Source organism: Pantherophis guttatus, chromosome 6 (assembly GCF_059756535.1).
Source record: "Pantherophis guttatus breed Tessera chromosome 6, ASM5975653v1, whole genome shotgun sequence".
NCBI lineage: Eukaryota > Metazoa > Chordata > Lepidosauria > Squamata > Colubridae > Pantherophis > Pantherophis guttatus.
The window spans coordinates 69,142,137-69,158,470 of NC_142068.1; the positions used below are offsets into that span (position 1 = coordinate 69,142,137).

Genomic DNA, 16,334 nt, shown 5'->3' on the forward strand with positions numbered 1-16,334 from the left:
TGGATTTCAATTTCTGGTTTTTCACTAAGCTTCAGATCATCCTTTTGCCTTTTTAGCTAACATAAGCTTCTCTAAACTGATTCTCTTTTCATCATCAGTAATACTGAATCTTACTGAAACTCTGAATTACATCTGATTATAATTTTTAAAACTTGGCATGATTAAAAATAAAAACTCCTACCCAAAGTTTTAATTTAAACTAACACTTATGGGTCGATGTGAAAGAGACACAGAGGATAATTTAAACATATTTTTAAAAAAATATTGCGAATGAAATGTGAAAAACTGCTTTTTATTTACAGATTTTGAGGAGTATGAAGAAACAAATTTCAGATTTGGAGATCTCATTTCAGAGAAACAAGTCTTGAAAGTATTCATCAAATTCTTCCTCCCTATAAAATAAAGGAAATACGTAACATGAGTTATTGAATCAGAACAAGACTATATTGTTTTATACGTGCAGGGAATGCTTTTCAGCAAAGGTTCCACATTTTACAGATATACCATCAAGGGTATGCTGACAATATTTATCTGACTAGGCAACTCAAGCTTTAGGGGTTTCTCATTAGGTCAAAATGTATTCACTGCAAACTATCCTTTCTACTTCTAGTAAGGTAAGGGTAGTAAGTAAATAAGTTAGTAAGTAAGTAAGTAAGTAAGTAAGTAAGTAAGTAAGTAAGTAAGTAAGTATATCCATGAGCAAAAGCAATCCCTGCTCTGGAGATTAACTAGCAAGGAAGAAGTTTTTGTTCTTTTGAGTTTTCTAGAATTGTGAAGAACGAAATAAAGGAATCCTAGCACAGATCAAACTGAGAATAAAAAACTAACCCATCCAATCTTCCATATACAATGAATAATACATAATTATATTACATAATTATAATAATACATAATCTATATAAGAGCGGCTATAAGGCTTGGGTTTTTTTTAAAAATTGATATATATGCCGCCCTTCTCCGGAGACTCAGGGTGGCTTATAATGCATTAAGCAATAGCCTTCATACTTTTGTATATTTATACAAAATCAGCGAATTGCCACCATAATCTGGGTCCTCATTTTACCTACCTTAGAAAGGATGGAAGGCTGAGTCAACCTTGAGCCTGGTGAGATTTGAACTTGCAGTAATTGCAGGCAGCAGATGTAAGTGGATGTTAATTAATCTGCTGAGCCACCAGAGCTCTTTATTTTGTACATTCTCAAGCTAAGTGCCTATCTTCCTTCAAAAGTAGTTTTTCTCTGAAATGTAATCATCTTAGACAAGCTTACTAATTTTTTTTAAAAAAATTATTGCTTTTAAAATAATGACCGAGAAACAGCAAAAAATCACAAAGATAAAAATATGTGTGTTATCAAAGTAAAGAAAACGCATAGTGTTTTTTTAGGTGAAAGAATGCAACAAAAGAAAAGGGTATAATGGATCAGTTTAGCTATAAATAGTTAAAATTCTATATATAATTATCTAAAGCAATTATTCAAGTACATATGTATTTCTCTCGTATTTTTACTTCTGAGAGAGAGAGGGAGAGCGGGAGAGAGGGAGGGAGGGGGAGAGAGAGAGAGAGAGAGAGAGAGAGAGAGAGAGAGAGGGAGGGAGAGACTGTATGGATACAGTACCTACATGCCGGTACTTTATGTCTGTGTGTGTCTATAAAAATAAAAAACAATGCTTTTTCTTCTTAATTAAAATTTCTGTTTAGATAAAGTTTAAGGAGGGTCACAGGACAGACCTTGTTTTTTCTTCTGCATCCTGTGGTGGACCCCTCCAGAAATCTGCCTCAGAGGGACCATCTTCCTGATCAACACCATCTGAGTCTGTTAAACAAGATAACAATGTTTAAAGTAAAAGGATTTTAAGAGCATTTTCACATTTTGAGCTAGACTTCTTTAACACATTTTTTTTAAAAGCATAAAAATAAAATGGGGAATAATTCATACATAATTTAGTTAAGCAGATATTCCTGATCACTATCCATTGGAGTTATCATTTTTAGCGATGACAAATCGGGGATATAAAAAACATGATCATAGATACACCCCTTTTTTTGTCCTATATTAAGAAGGGTTTTGTGTAGTGGTAAACGGTTATAAACGCAGACCGTGAGTCCCTCATCTAGCACAAAGCCAGCTGGGCCAGTTATATCCTCTCAACCTCAGGAAGGAGGTAACAGTAAACCACTTCTGTAAATGTTGCCAAGAAAACTGCAGGGACACACCAGGGGTGAAATGCTCCCAGTTCGGACCGGATCACCTGATCCAGTAGCGATGGCGGTGGGTGGTTCAGAGAACCGGTAGCAAAAATTCCTGTCCCCCCCCCCATGCCCAGCTGAGCCACACAATCATCAGAGGCTTTTTCTTTTAATTTTTAAAAGCATTTTTTCTACAACCTCTTCAGCCGAAAAAATGCTTTTAAAAGTAAAAAAAAAAAAGCCTCTGATGATCGCATGGCTCAGCTGGGATCATCAAAGGGATTGGCAGAGGTTTTTTTTTCTTTTAAAAGCCTCTGACGATCCAAGCTGAGTTGCCTGATCGGCAGAGGCTTTTAAAAGAAAAAAAGCCTCTGCCGATCAGGCAAGTCAGCTGGGATCGTCAGAGCCTTTTGAAAGCATTTTTTACAACCTCTTCGCCAAAGAGGTTGTAGAAAAAATGGTTTTAAAAGAAAAAAAAATTGGCCACGCCTACCCAGTCACATTAACCCCCCCACCAAGCTACGCCCACAGAACTGGTAGTAACAAATTTTAGATTTCACCACTGGGACACACCATATAGGCACTAGGAAGTAAGGCTAGCACCCATGTACAGACCCACAGTTTAATATTGTAGTTGTGGCTTTACCACATTTTGAATGATATCTCTCATACTTCTTTTGACCAAACTAGCCCTTTATAATAAAGGTAAGTCTTCAGGTAAGATTTTCTGGACACAACTGATTTCATTAAAACGAATACAAATTTAAACATGTATTTGTGTCCTCGTCTCCAAATAATGTGTAACTTTAATATATATCAGCCTTTTATTTACTTAACAGGTCCGCATTTCAGGTAACCATCTGCTTTAGAAAGTCATTTTCATTTCAGGTGTTTGTTATATAGCAAAAGGGACTGTATTTTAAGGTATTCAAGCTGAAACCTTGATAAATGGATCTCAGAAATCGGTCTGCCTCCTAATTACATTCTATAGCAGTGACGGTTAACCTTTTTGGCACTGAGTGCCAAAACTGGAGCGCACATACATGCACCGGAACACAGGAACCTGGAAGAAAGCAGCTGGACAGTGCACATGCGTGCGGCGGCCAGCTACTCTTCGGGGTTCTGTCACGTGCATGAACACCAGCCAGCTGGTCTGTTGTGCATGCGTACCGTTGCCAACTGCTCTCTTCTGGGTTCCGGTGCGCGCATGCACGCCAGCCAGCTGGTCTTCGCACAAAGACTAGCTGGCGTGACGGAACCCAGAAGAGCAGCTGGCAACGGTGCTCATGCCCAGAGACGGCTCTCCGTGCCACCTCTGGCACACGTGCCATCACGGTTCTATAGCAATACGTTTCTTCCTTCTATGATGTTTTTCTCCAGATTAGCTCCTTTTTTTCCTGCTTCGCATATTTAGATAATTCTACAAGTTTCTTTACTGAACAGAAATGATTTCCTACAATTTTTTTACTACTAACCTTCATCAGTTTTGTTCGATTCTTCCAATGATGCTGGACCTAAAAAATAAATCATTTCAGAAATAATTACTTTACATTTGCGTTCCATCAAGTGCTCCTCAATTGATGATAACTATAGAACCCAGAGTTTCATAAATCATTTTGGTCATACGTTGAGGTACCGCATAAGTGGATTCGATTTTACAACTGTTTCTATTATGGTCAAAAAGCAAGTCATCATGATTGTTAAGCGAATATGCAGTTGTTAAGCAAATCCAGCATATCCAATGGGAGTTTTTTACTTGTAAATGTGAGCTGGTTTCCAAGTGCTTGAAACGCGATCACGTAATGGGGGGAGGGGGGAGGCAGCAGTCATAACTCTGAGGATGGGTCGTAAGTAGCTCTTTTGAAGTTCATCATAACTCTGAATGGTCATTAAGCAACCAGTTGTAAGTCAAGGACTATCTGTATTGTCTTATATCTAAATTTAAATTGTAACCTCAGAGTCAGATATCCCTATTTTATAAAATGTAAATTGCACCTGTTATTTAGTTAATTGTGAGCCTAAAGGTAATCTTAAATCTTGAAATTTTCTTTTTACCTTCATGGGTCTTTTTTTTCTTTGCCTTGTGCCTGTGTGGTGAAGATGCTCTTGACTTTTTACCCTTTAAAATTTCCGAGCTTTGTTCTTTGCTGTCTTGCTTCTTTCCTGGTTTGACCTCCCTTTTCCTTTATAAGAAGAAATAAATAACATGTCCGTCCAGCTTAAAAAATGTATTAAAATGGGTTATATAATAATTTTAATACATTTGCATATAATAAATCAACCTTCTCTAGATGATAATTTAAATATGAATTTTTTAAACTGTCCAAATTTTGTTTCTAGCCTGCACAAAATTAGAATAAGGAATATACACTTTTCTCTGCTTGTATTAAAGATAAATGTAATCCAATCTTTCTTTCAAAAAGTATCTGATTTCAATTGAACTGATATGTGCCACGTTGATTCTAAAGCAGAATTTACTGAATTTTAACCTCAAAAATGTCTGGAAATGCTAGCACTTAGTCTTTTGGGGAGGAAACAGGGCCCTGGTATCTGTCAATCTGATACTATGTTGAAAAAAAAGACTACTTACTAACCACAAAGATTATTGTCCTTATACAATTAGAGATTATACACATACAGGCAAGCTTGTGCACTTGTGTTATTTCTATTTCATGAGCAAGCAACGGCTACCTACACACAATTTCTCTGATAAATTGGTATTAGATACTAATTTGCTTCTTAAAACATGAATGGATGAATGAATTGTAATGATGTTACCAATCAAGTAATAAGGCAATAGAAATAAAGGCTCTGCTTATCTTTCAGGTAAGTTCTCTACTAGTTTTCCTTAAATTATGCAGCAATAATAGATAGGTTGGCAATACAAAACAGGATGTGGTAGAAAACGGGCCACAGTCAGAGGAGGAAGGAGCTCAGAGGGCCAAGAGACAAAGACACTGGGGATGTCTGGGAGGCAGGAAGAGGACGGAGGACTCCCGCAGCAGTTTACAGGGTGTATCTAATCGTTATGCACCTAAGCTCTTTAGTTTGGCATGATTTCTGTAGACAAGCAACAATAAAGAAACTATTCTGAAGTAACTCTTCGTGTTGTTCTTGGTTCCTTGGACTTGACAAAGGCTTAGCTAATGTGGCGTTTTACAACTGTGACGGTAAAGCTTGTGGGTTGGTTTCCGAATGTTTCGCTACCAGGCTAAGTAACATATTCAGCAGAATTTAGGGGATGTCACTGTTCTGCTGGTTATAAGGGCTTCAGGTATGGGTGTGTCAAGTGAGGGTCTTGTGATGGGTCTTGTGATGAGTCAGCTATGAGTCATCAGTAAGAATCTTGTGATGGATCTTGTGATAGGAAGGTTACATCAGGTCAAGGACATTGGGAGGTGAACTGCTGGTGGGGGGGGGAAAGTTGCGTGGGTTGGTAGAGGGTCGATGCTGTCTCTGATTGGCTGGGAAGTTGATTTGGATTCTGAGGGGTTCATAGGCTGGTTGTAGGTCATTGTGTCTGTTGATGGAATCGCTTGTGGAGTGCCAGGCTTTGATGAACTCATGAGTGTGGCGGGTGGTTTTACAACTATGTTAAAGTACACTCCTTTTACTCATGCTAGCTAGGATTATTAAAGTGGTAATCAAACATATCTGGAAATAAAATTTAAATAGTAAATGGTAACAGTAATAACAAAAAGCCAGGCAGCTGGGAACTGTTCATATACTATGCCGATACATTACGTCATCCTAGGTTCTTGTAAAGGACTAAATTTTATTTTATTTTTTATTTTTTATTTTTTAATTTATTTTTATATGCCGTCCTTCTCCGGAGACTCAGGGCCAGCTTACAATGCGTTAAGCAATAGCCTTCATACTTTTGTATATTTATACAAAGTCAGCTTATTGCCCCCACAAACTGGGTCCTCATTTTACCCAATTTAGAAAGGATGGAAGGCTGAGTCGACCTTGAGCCTGGTGAGAATTGAACTCGCAGTAATTGCAGGCAGCTGGATGTTAAATGCTGCCTTGGTAGGAGGCATTAGCCTCCTACGCCACTCAGGCTCAGGTGCCTATGCACATGAAGGCCAAGATTGGCTAAAAATTTGATAGGTGTGATTTCACTTTGTTGTATATATAAAAATAATATCAAGATCTAAAAACGAAAGGTTAAAGATTATGGCATAAATCAGCAGTGGTGGTCCCAATGGTTAATGACACACTGGGTGTCCTACCGAAAAGCTTGGATGGCAATTAGAAAATCTGGGCATTGACAGAATTTCTGTTTGTCAACTACAAAAGTTCATGCTGTTTTATATACTGCATTATATACTGCACTGATATAGTACAACATACACAATGCATAAGAAGGCCAACACTAGCTAAAGAACTGGCAGCTGTGAGTTCACATTTTTGTGTACAAAATAATAAGTAATAGATGCCTTGGGTGCAATCCTAAAACATCAGGAGAATCATTTGTAAACATCGGCACTGATGAAATCGCTATTACTCAATTGCAATAGGCAGCTTTACTTGCAACCTGAAACAATTCCTTTAATATCATTAAACAACAACATCCCCTTATCCCAGGTCCTTGGGAAGCAGTTGATAGATCAAAATGCCAAATCTAGTTTAAACATCTGGTTGACTGTGTGACAAACCATAATAATATTCATTGAAAGATGCATTACCTGTGATGAAAATTTAATTTGAAAGAGCATTCTGGACAGAGTCCTTTAAAAAAAAGAATAACATATTTTATTTATATGCACACACAGAGACACACACATAGATTGGAAACCGGCTACAAATAGGAGGGATACCAATAACTATCATTAAATGCATACGTAATTAAAAATTAATATGATTTTGAGAGCCTAGTCAGTATACTAATAGTAGTTAACAGCACTGACATAGAAACCAGGAAACCAAGTTTTAGTCCTGCCTTGGACACAAAGCCAGCTGAGTGACATTGGGCCAGTCTCTCTCATTCAGCCCTAGGAAGCAGAGAAGGGCAAACCACTTCCACTAAGCTGGTCAAGAAAACTGCACTGGCTTCTCCAGGGTGTTGTCAGGAGTCAACATTGACTTATTGGAGCATGGCGGCTCACTAGGCTAGGATGTTGGGCTGACGATCAACAGGCTCGCGTTCAAGACCCAGTTACTGCCTCATGGTTGAGGTGAGCTCCCTCACATGCTCCAGCTGTTGACCCAGCCATTTGAAAGTGGCAACTGCAAGTAGAGGGCAACTGCGACTAGATAGATGGATACCACTTTGGTGGGCATTTATTGGGGCCATCAAAGGAGCCCAACTGCATCCCTGGGCAATGGTGATGTCACATTCAATCCTTTCAACCCAGAAGCACTTTGGTGCTCTCGATATGAATGTAGTAGTAACCCTGACTTGAAGGCACACATACACATATATAAATGTTATTTTTATACTTTGGGATTGCCATATGTAAAATTTCACTTTGCATTTCTATGGGCTAACTAAATAACTCAAATTGAAATAAATCAATAAATTGAATTAAACAATGCAAATCTCTATAGGAGAAAAAAATATTCCCTAATGCTAATTTATAACATGGAATCAAGATTCTTAAATCACCTTTGGTCAGAATGGTTGTGTATCTGCTTGAATTGTGTGATGGCTGAAAGTCAGCTGGCTAATTAACCTTCCTGATGTCCTTCATTCTCCTACAGATCAGGAAAAAGTAGCAGTTTGAGCCACATGGGGGGTGCAACTGATGCACCAGAAATTACCTGTCAATCTATCATAGATTATAAGTGGACCTAACTGTACTTTCTTTTGGATATGTTGTCGTTAAATTTCCCTTCACCTACATTTTTAAAATTCCTAATGTTATTTTTCTACACATTTAAGATCCATTGAAAAGGAGATAAATATTGACTACATGACAGACTTACTTAATTTAACAAGTGCGTTTTTCTTTTGCCCATGTTCAACATAACCAAAATTCACCTCCCAGCTCTTTAAGCCTTCTTTTTCATCACAGTGTTTGCTTCCACAAGAAAATTGCCCTGGAGAGAAATTGATCAGAACATTAAATTAACAAGATCGTAAGAATTTGTACATGATACAATATTTACAAGTAAATAACTTGCTCAAATTTTAAGGGTATTATATTTAAGGATATTATTTAAGGATATTGTATTTATTAAATGCTACAAAGCATTAATAACAGAGAAAAAACTAACATTGATACACTCATATGCATACACTTTAGTCTGATCTCTTTGGTATTTTGCATAAATGGGGAAAGAAAAAAGAATTAGAAATAAAAGGCTTTATATTATTAACAGTTAGTTATAAAAAATGGGGATGAGCCTGTTTCACAGGTGTTTCTGGATAGCTTCCAGCACTATAAATAAAAATATATTGTCAATTCATTTAACTTTTTCACCTTAACACATTTTTATCTGTTGTTCTAAGGTTGTTGGAATTTCTGTGAGATGGGATATTTTATACAAAATAAGTCTTGTCTGGAAGCACTCTTAAATTCTCCATAATTATTTGCTTAGAGAAACATAATTGCCATGAATACAATGTAGCTTACAATGTAGTTTATCAGAAATTAGCATATTAAAACATACACAAAATAATAACTTAACATTCTATCTGCAGGAACAGGCACTTATGACTATGATCCAGATCAGTGCTTCTCAATCAGCTGGATGTGGTAATAGAGAAATAATCTAAGTCACGGATGTCCAACCTTGGTTTAAGACCAGTGGACTTCAATTCCTAGAATTCCCCAGTCAGCATGGTTGGCTGGGGAATTCTGGGAGTTGAAGTCCACCGGTCTTAAAGTTGCCAAGGTTGGACAGCCCTTGATCTAAGTAAAGATGTGTGATTAAAAGCATGGCCCGAGATCTTTTAGGTGCTCAACCTGAAATGGACCCTCATCTACTGTGGCTTGAGGTAAAAAAACTTTCTGGTTCTGATGTTCATTCAAATGCCTTCCAAAAAGTCCTTGCAAACAAAGACAAGAAACATGGAAAGCTGGGCCTTGTCATTTACTTTACTGTTGTGTCTCAATCTTCCTGCAAAGCAGCCAACAACAGCAACAACTTCAAAAGAAACAGCTTTTCATTCCAAATCACCACTACTCCTGTCTGCTTTCAATCATTTCTGTTTGTAACATTTGAATTCTCTTTGTCTTTGTATTTTAGGGAACATTCCCTGCCCCTCAGTTTCTCTAGCTGCCCTTGGAGCTTCTTGAAGTCAGAGCCGCGGTGGTGCAGTGGTTAGAATACAGTACTGTAGGCTACTTCTGCTGACTGCTAGCTGCCTGTAATTTGGCAGTTCGAATCTCACCAGGCTCAAGATTGACTCAGCCTTGCATCCTTCCAAGGTCGGTAAAATGAGGAGCCAGATTGTTGGGGGCAATAGGCTGACTCTGTAAACCGCTTAGAAAGGGCTGTAAAGCACTGTGAAGCGGTATATAATTCTAAGTGCTATTGCCCCTTATTGCAAAACAGCAAAGGTCTTGTAAAGCACAGGCCCCTTCTTAGACTTGCTTTCTGCTTTGACATTTAATTAACCAAAGGGATATTTTAATTCGTATTTTAAAGCCACAATAGTAAAAATTGGACTAAATGTTCCTATATTCATTACATTTACATCAAATGATAGATGTTATCATCTTGGAAAGGGCTATTTAGGTCATCAGGTCCAATACCAGAAATAAAGTTATAATAATTGAATTAGCTATATGTTTCTCAGAAAAACACATCTCAGTATCCTTATTTCTATCTGTGTGAAATTCAGGTTCCCTGACCGAACGATTGATGATGAATAACATGTAACAGGTGGAGAATCACTGATCTAGATGAATCCTGAGGGATTTTTTTTTCTTCAACTTTTCTTCCTGCTGTATTTTGATTTATCTTCAAAAATGACTCCAAGTGTTTCCCCAAAAGCAGATTGTCGTGATGTGTAAATTTTGCTGCACTAATAAAATGAGTGTAAAATGGGACAGCATAGTTCTGTCAAGCCCTACTAAGTATTACTTTTCTTACTGGATTTCTTAGATGTTATTCTGAATTTAAAGGCTACATAAAATACAAGCAATATGCGGCCTCTTGGAGGGATTCATCTGGATGCCTTCAGAGTGATGCCAATTTGTATTAAGAGACTCATCACTAAGCCTTTTTTCTTTTTTCTTTTGAAAGATTAACTTCAGACTGTCCGGCTTAGCTGGATTGACAATATCCTCAGATATTTCCATTCTGCGGCATAAAACCAATTGTAATCCTAAACCTTACACCAAATGGTACAGAACTAAATCATTCTTTTCCCCACCAAACAACGTTCAGTTCTTGTTAAAAAGAACAAAAAATTGAATCAAAGTCCTAGATTTTGAATTTCTACCCACAACAATAACTACAAAGGAATAATTTATTTTAAGAACCAACAGCAAATGAGTTGTATTATTAACAGATAGCAACCCATACTAATGTGAAAAGCTATAAGATACATACAAAGTAGAACAACCACATATATTTATTGGCGAACACTGAAGAAAGAAACCTGAACCAAATGATTTTTAGAAAAATACAGTCTTCCTAATTCTAGCAATGGCTTCAGCTGCAGCTCTAGAAGCAACTTTGAGGAAATTCAGCAGAGAGGATTTACTTATGGGTTTACATAAGTACTTATGGTTACATTTTTGAGGTGGGAATGTATGAAGGAATTTTGATCAGCTTAGCTAATATCCCAAAACTGATTAACTTTCACCTATAATTATGCAACATAACATGGGAGTATCGCATTAGCCCAATAACCAATATCTACAACTAGACATGTAAATAACTTTCAGGATTTGGCAATTATAAAAATATTTGGTCTTTGTGTCTTATTTTTATTTCCTCTCTGGCTGCTCAGAATACATGAACATTGCTTGTTGTTTTAAACAAGCCAGGATTAGTTGCTGCAGAAATAAGTTAATGTATTGTGATGTGTGATTGTGATAACACTGTTGTAAATTGGACAGTGTGCATTCATATAAAGAATGGTTGCTGGAATTAGATATGTTTAGTTTAATGAAAAGAAGGACTAGGGATGACATGACAGCAGTGTTCCAATATCTCGGGGTTGCCACAAAGAAGAGGGGGTCAACCTATTATGCAAAGCACCTGCAGGTAGGACAAGAAGCAATGGATGGAAACTAATCAAAACGACAATCAATCTAGAACTAAGGACAAATTTCCTGACAGTTAGAACAATTAATCAGTGGAATAACTTGCCTCCAGAAGTTGTGAATGCTCTAACCCTGGAAGTTTTTAAGAAGGGATTGGACAATCATTTGTCTGAAATGGTATAGGACTTTCTACCTGAGTAGGAGGTTGGACTAGAAGACCTCCAAGGTCTTCATTCTCCAACTGTGTCATTCTGTTATTCTGTTAAATAGTGAAGTACATTGGTTTAAACCAGAGACACTGAGATACAGGTTACTGCTCAATTGTGAAATCCATTAAATGACCTTAAGGCCAACACTACTGTACAAAAAAGTGTAACACAATCCCACCATGTACCGCTTTTTTGAGTAGCATACATTACAGGTAGTCCTTGACTTACCACAGTTTGCTTAGTGACCGTTCAAAGTTACAACAGCACTAAAAAAAGTGGCTTATGACCGTTTTTCACACTTGTGAGTGTTGCAGCGTCCCCTTGGTCATGTGATCAAAATTCAGATGCTTGGCAACTGACTCATATTTACGATGGTTGCCGTATCCTGGGGTCATGTGATCACCTTTTGCAACGTTCTGACAAGCAAAGTCAATAGGGAACCCAGATTCATTTAACAACTGAGTTATTAAATTAACAATTGCAGTGATTCACTTAACAATTGTGTCAAGAAAGGTTGTAAAATGGGGCAAAACTCACTTAACAAATGTCTCACTTCACAACAGAAATTTTAAGTTGAGGACTACCTGTATATTTTAGCTTCTTTTAATTGGCAAAACTAACTAAATTACATATCACTATGTAGTCAAAACTGTGCATTTAACCCATGAGAAAATAATTTGAAGTGGCAAAGATATACACAGTTCCTAACAATATAACACCTACTTGGAAAACAAACAAAACACCTGACATTTAGCATTACTTAATAATGGAAAAGTTCCATTGCTGGTTTCCACCTGTTATTAAAGTGAGAATCTTATCAAAACAAAGACTATTTAGCTTAATGGATTCATATTTCAATCGTGTAAATTTAATTTTCTAACAATACTGGATAAATTATATTATTTATAAGTTACATTTGTTATCATTTAAACCACTCAATAACTAGAGTTCTTGCAGACATCATAGGGTTAGATTTTAAAAGTTATAAATAGGCTAATAAAATTATGTAACAGCAAAATCATTACATCTGAAATGAAAAATAACAGGGCTGCTTAATGTAAATGATGGCAAATAGTTCAAATCGTAATAGAGGCATATCATATTGTAATATTAATATAACCATTTACATTACAGGCAAGACAGTTTTTAAGTGAGTTTTGTCCCATTTAACAGCCTTTCTTGTCACAGTTGTTAAGTGAATCACTACTAACTTGTTAAGTCAGTAATACGGTTAAGTAAATCTGCCTTCCCATTGACTTTGCTCACCAGAAGGTCTCAAAAGGTGATCATATGATCCTGGGACACTGCAACTATCATAAATGCTAGTTGCCAAGTACCCAAATTTTGATCACATGACCATGGGGATGCTGCAACAGTCATAAGTGTGAAAAAGTGTGAAAATGCTCATAAGTCACTTTTTTCAGTGCTGTTATAACTTCAAATGATTACTAAATGAATGGTTATAAATTAGAGGTCTTTATACACACACACACACAGGGTGGGGATGTATATATATCCTAATAGACACACACACAAAGAAACTCCAATAATACATTCAAGAAAACCTACAACTGCATCTCACAACAATCTTGCATGCTTATGCCTCTTAGTGGTAAACTATATTATTGCTCTATAACAATGATGTTTGATGACTATAGCAATCTTAGCAAGCCTGAGGTCATTAAAATAACAATTTACAAAACAGTAAGAATCAATTATTATATGACTAAATTATGGTATATAAGACGGCTACTGTACAATTAACAACAATGGGGCCTGAAATCAATGCTATAACTGGTAAACTAGAAATAGATTTTTGTAAAACTTACAAAAGTCTGCGAAGATGCTAGATCAACACCTGATGTTAGGAAGGGCCAACAAACATAAGATGGAACCCATTTTTACCTGCAGTTCTTCAGCCTTCAAAGCATCAGATTTTGGGAGCCTGAAGAGGCTGCAGTGATAGGTGAGAAAAACCCATTCCATAACAGAATTCTGCTCATCTAAGTTAGACTCCAAGGCTCAATAAGGAACAAGAAGAAAACTTGCCTTTTCCTGACACAACTTCTTGCTCGTGTCTCCATCTAAATCCAAACTGTTGGAAAGATTTTACAAATACAGAGTTAGCATTTTGCTTTTACAAATTCAGCAAGCACAGGGAAATGTGATTCACTGAAGGAAAAAGTAGCCTCTATATCCGTGATGGTGAACCTATGGCACGCATGCCCGAAGTGCGTGGCATTGCTCATTCCTCTTCCGGGTTTCTGGCGCACATGACGATCAGCTAGCCATTGTGCGTGCAACAGTGCCAGAAACCGGAAGAGCTGGTCTTCCATTTTCCAGTGTGACCATGCGCGCCGGCTAGCTGATTGGCGCATGCACTGCACTAACTGGAAGACTTGCCAGCTGGCGCACATGTGCGCACCAGAAACCAGAAGTACATTTTCCGGTGCGCACATGCCACCTGGGAAACTCTTCTTCCTGCTCGCAGCCCAGACAAGCGCGTGCGCGAAGTGCTCCCTTTTTAGCACTTGGTGCCATCCGCGCACACACTCCCTTTTCGGCACTCAGTGGGGAAAAGGTTTGCCACTGCTCTATATCTAGAAGACTATTTTTTTTATTAGAGTAAGCAATGAACAGCAATGATCAATTATGAAAATGAATGTCACGTGATTCCATAGGTTGATTTAGGAATGAGGTGCGAGAAATAAAAAATGAATATAACACATATAACAGTTGTGCTTTATAGTAGGCTTTTAAAAAGTTATTCATGTCTTTTATTAGGCTTTTTTTTAATCAGCTGAATTTTGGATAGTCAATGTAAAGCATCAGTATGAAGAGATCAGGTGGCTGTGCGAGTTCTATGACAGCCAGCATTTCAAGGAACGGTCGTAAGTACTACTTGTTCAGTGCCATTGTAATTTTAAATGGTCATTGAATGAGCACCATCAACTGAGGTCTACCTGTATATCGACTTAGATTCAACAGGCTGGCCATTCAGCTATATTTCCTTTTAATCATCCATCACACTGGAATGGTTTTCCGAAAACGATCAACTGCTAAGAAGCATTGTAACCATTTAAATTCATAGCCAGGGCTATATCTGTTTTCATCTGTGCCAAAGGCTAATTTTAAGTCTCTATATATTGATTTCAAGAGGATGAAAGAGAGGAATGCAGTCATGTCATTCTCCTCTCTGGTTTTGTACTTAAGAAATGTGCTGGATCAAACTAATGCTAATGCCTCTTGCCCATTATTTGCTAATCTCACTGAATCTTAACTGCTGCAGACCATCTGTGAGCGAGAAGTATGGCATTGTGACTTTTCTTAAGGACAACCACAAGGAATCTGTGGAACCACTTTTGGAAACAGAATTTTCTGCTACATGGTTGGCTCCATAGATGTTCATCCAAAGAAAGCATGAGTTTGCCAGTTCCAAGCATAGTACCTACACATTATCATAGTAGCTGCCTCAAACATTTGCTATGGTTCTGCAACAGCCATTGGGAACAAATAGATCAACATTGCTTTGTTACCTAAACAAAATCTCTAAAAGCAAGGTATAAGTTAAGTATCCTCAAATATGTGACTCTCATGCACTGGCCATAAGCAATAATGCTCTTGTACAACAACCCTCTATATTGTCCCATTCCCTGAAACAATTTGCTAAAGAACTAAAATTATCTTCAAAACCTTTGGCCAGAACTTAAAAATTACCTTGTTCTCTTTGTAGTTTCTCAGATCTGCTATACAGTATTCTTTGAATAATTTATCATAGTATTTCTTGCTCAACCTCTTCTCCCTGAAAGATAGAATGACTGATTGAACAGAAGAAAAAATACAAACAGACAAAAAGAGGTATTCCGCTTTTAACACTGGATAGACAGAAACGCTAACAAGTTTATTTTGCCAGTAAGTATTAGTTGCAACAGAAAATTTTAAAAATGGTTGGCATTTATTGTTCAAGTAGCTTGCTATTACTTTACTTTTATCATGAGCATGCTTTGCTACAGAGTGTTTTATTTCACACTTCCTAAATGTCTGACGCTATCCTTTGGGGGAAAACAAAAGGCAATATAGTTTAGTGCAGTGTTCCCCAATCTTTCTGGCTTTGCAGATTGGCATGGGGGGGGGGGGGAGAAGGGATGGTTCCCCATAAGCGGCAGGTGAGTGCGTGCATGCAGCTCCATTTGTGCAAGCAGCAGGCACATGGAGCTTTGTGCATGCTCACTTCCGCAGCACAGTACTGAACAGGCCGTAGCCTGGTAGTGGGCCATGGCCCGAGGTTGGGGAGCCATGGTGTAGTCGTGGTTAAAGCATTATTAGGCTAGTCACTGGGAGAGTCTCAGTTTCAGTCTTTCCTGCCTTAGGGATGAAGACAGATTCATCCATAATGCTTTTTTTCCCCATATGCCTGGAATGGGTCTGTGCTATATTGCTACATAAACAGTTTTAACAGGCAACATCCTAAGAGCCATGACTTCTGTTTCCATTGGCAAAACTCCAGTCCCATCATATGTCATTCAATATATAAAAGGCCTCCTCTATCTGGCCCAGATAATATTATGGCTACTCAATGCACTGCAATTTTTTTTCTTTCCTGTTGCACAGAATATGATGTACATATGGAAATGTATGACTAGTTTTTTTTCTCTCCTAATTACTTGTATAAGGATTATTCTTTAGATTAATGTTGTCTTGTATTCTTGTATGGACTGCACCAGTAGAAGCTAAACCAATTTCATTGTATACGTGATGTACAACGACAAT

The 16,334-nt window shown here is 37.6% G+C and overlaps 1 protein-coding gene across 2 annotated transcripts in view; it reads right to left on the minus strand.

Moving 5' to 3' along the window:
• Nucleotides 1-276: 276 nt before the first annotated feature.
• LOC117673187 (protein FRA10AC1 homolog) overlaps nt 277-16,334 on the minus strand; it is a 30,148-nt gene continuing 14,090 nt past the window's right edge. For both annotated transcript variants that reach the window (XM_034430415.3, XM_034430416.3), the window contains exons 7-14: nt 15,282-15,366; nt 13,614-13,659; nt 8,120-8,233; nt 6,880-6,922; nt 4,244-4,371; nt 3,664-3,702; nt 1,730-1,814; nt 277-392 (exon numbers count right to left, since the gene is read on the minus strand). In XM_034430415.3, coding sequence (XP_034286306.1) covers nt 350-392; nt 1,730-1,814; nt 3,664-3,702; nt 4,244-4,371; nt 6,880-6,922; nt 8,120-8,233; nt 13,614-13,659; nt 15,282-15,366 — 583 coding nt within the window. In that variant the 3' untranslated portion in view covers nt 277-349. The remainder of the gene's footprint in view (nt 393-1,729; nt 1,815-3,663; nt 3,703-4,243; nt 4,372-6,879; nt 6,923-8,119; nt 8,234-13,613; nt 13,660-15,281; nt 15,367-16,334) is intronic.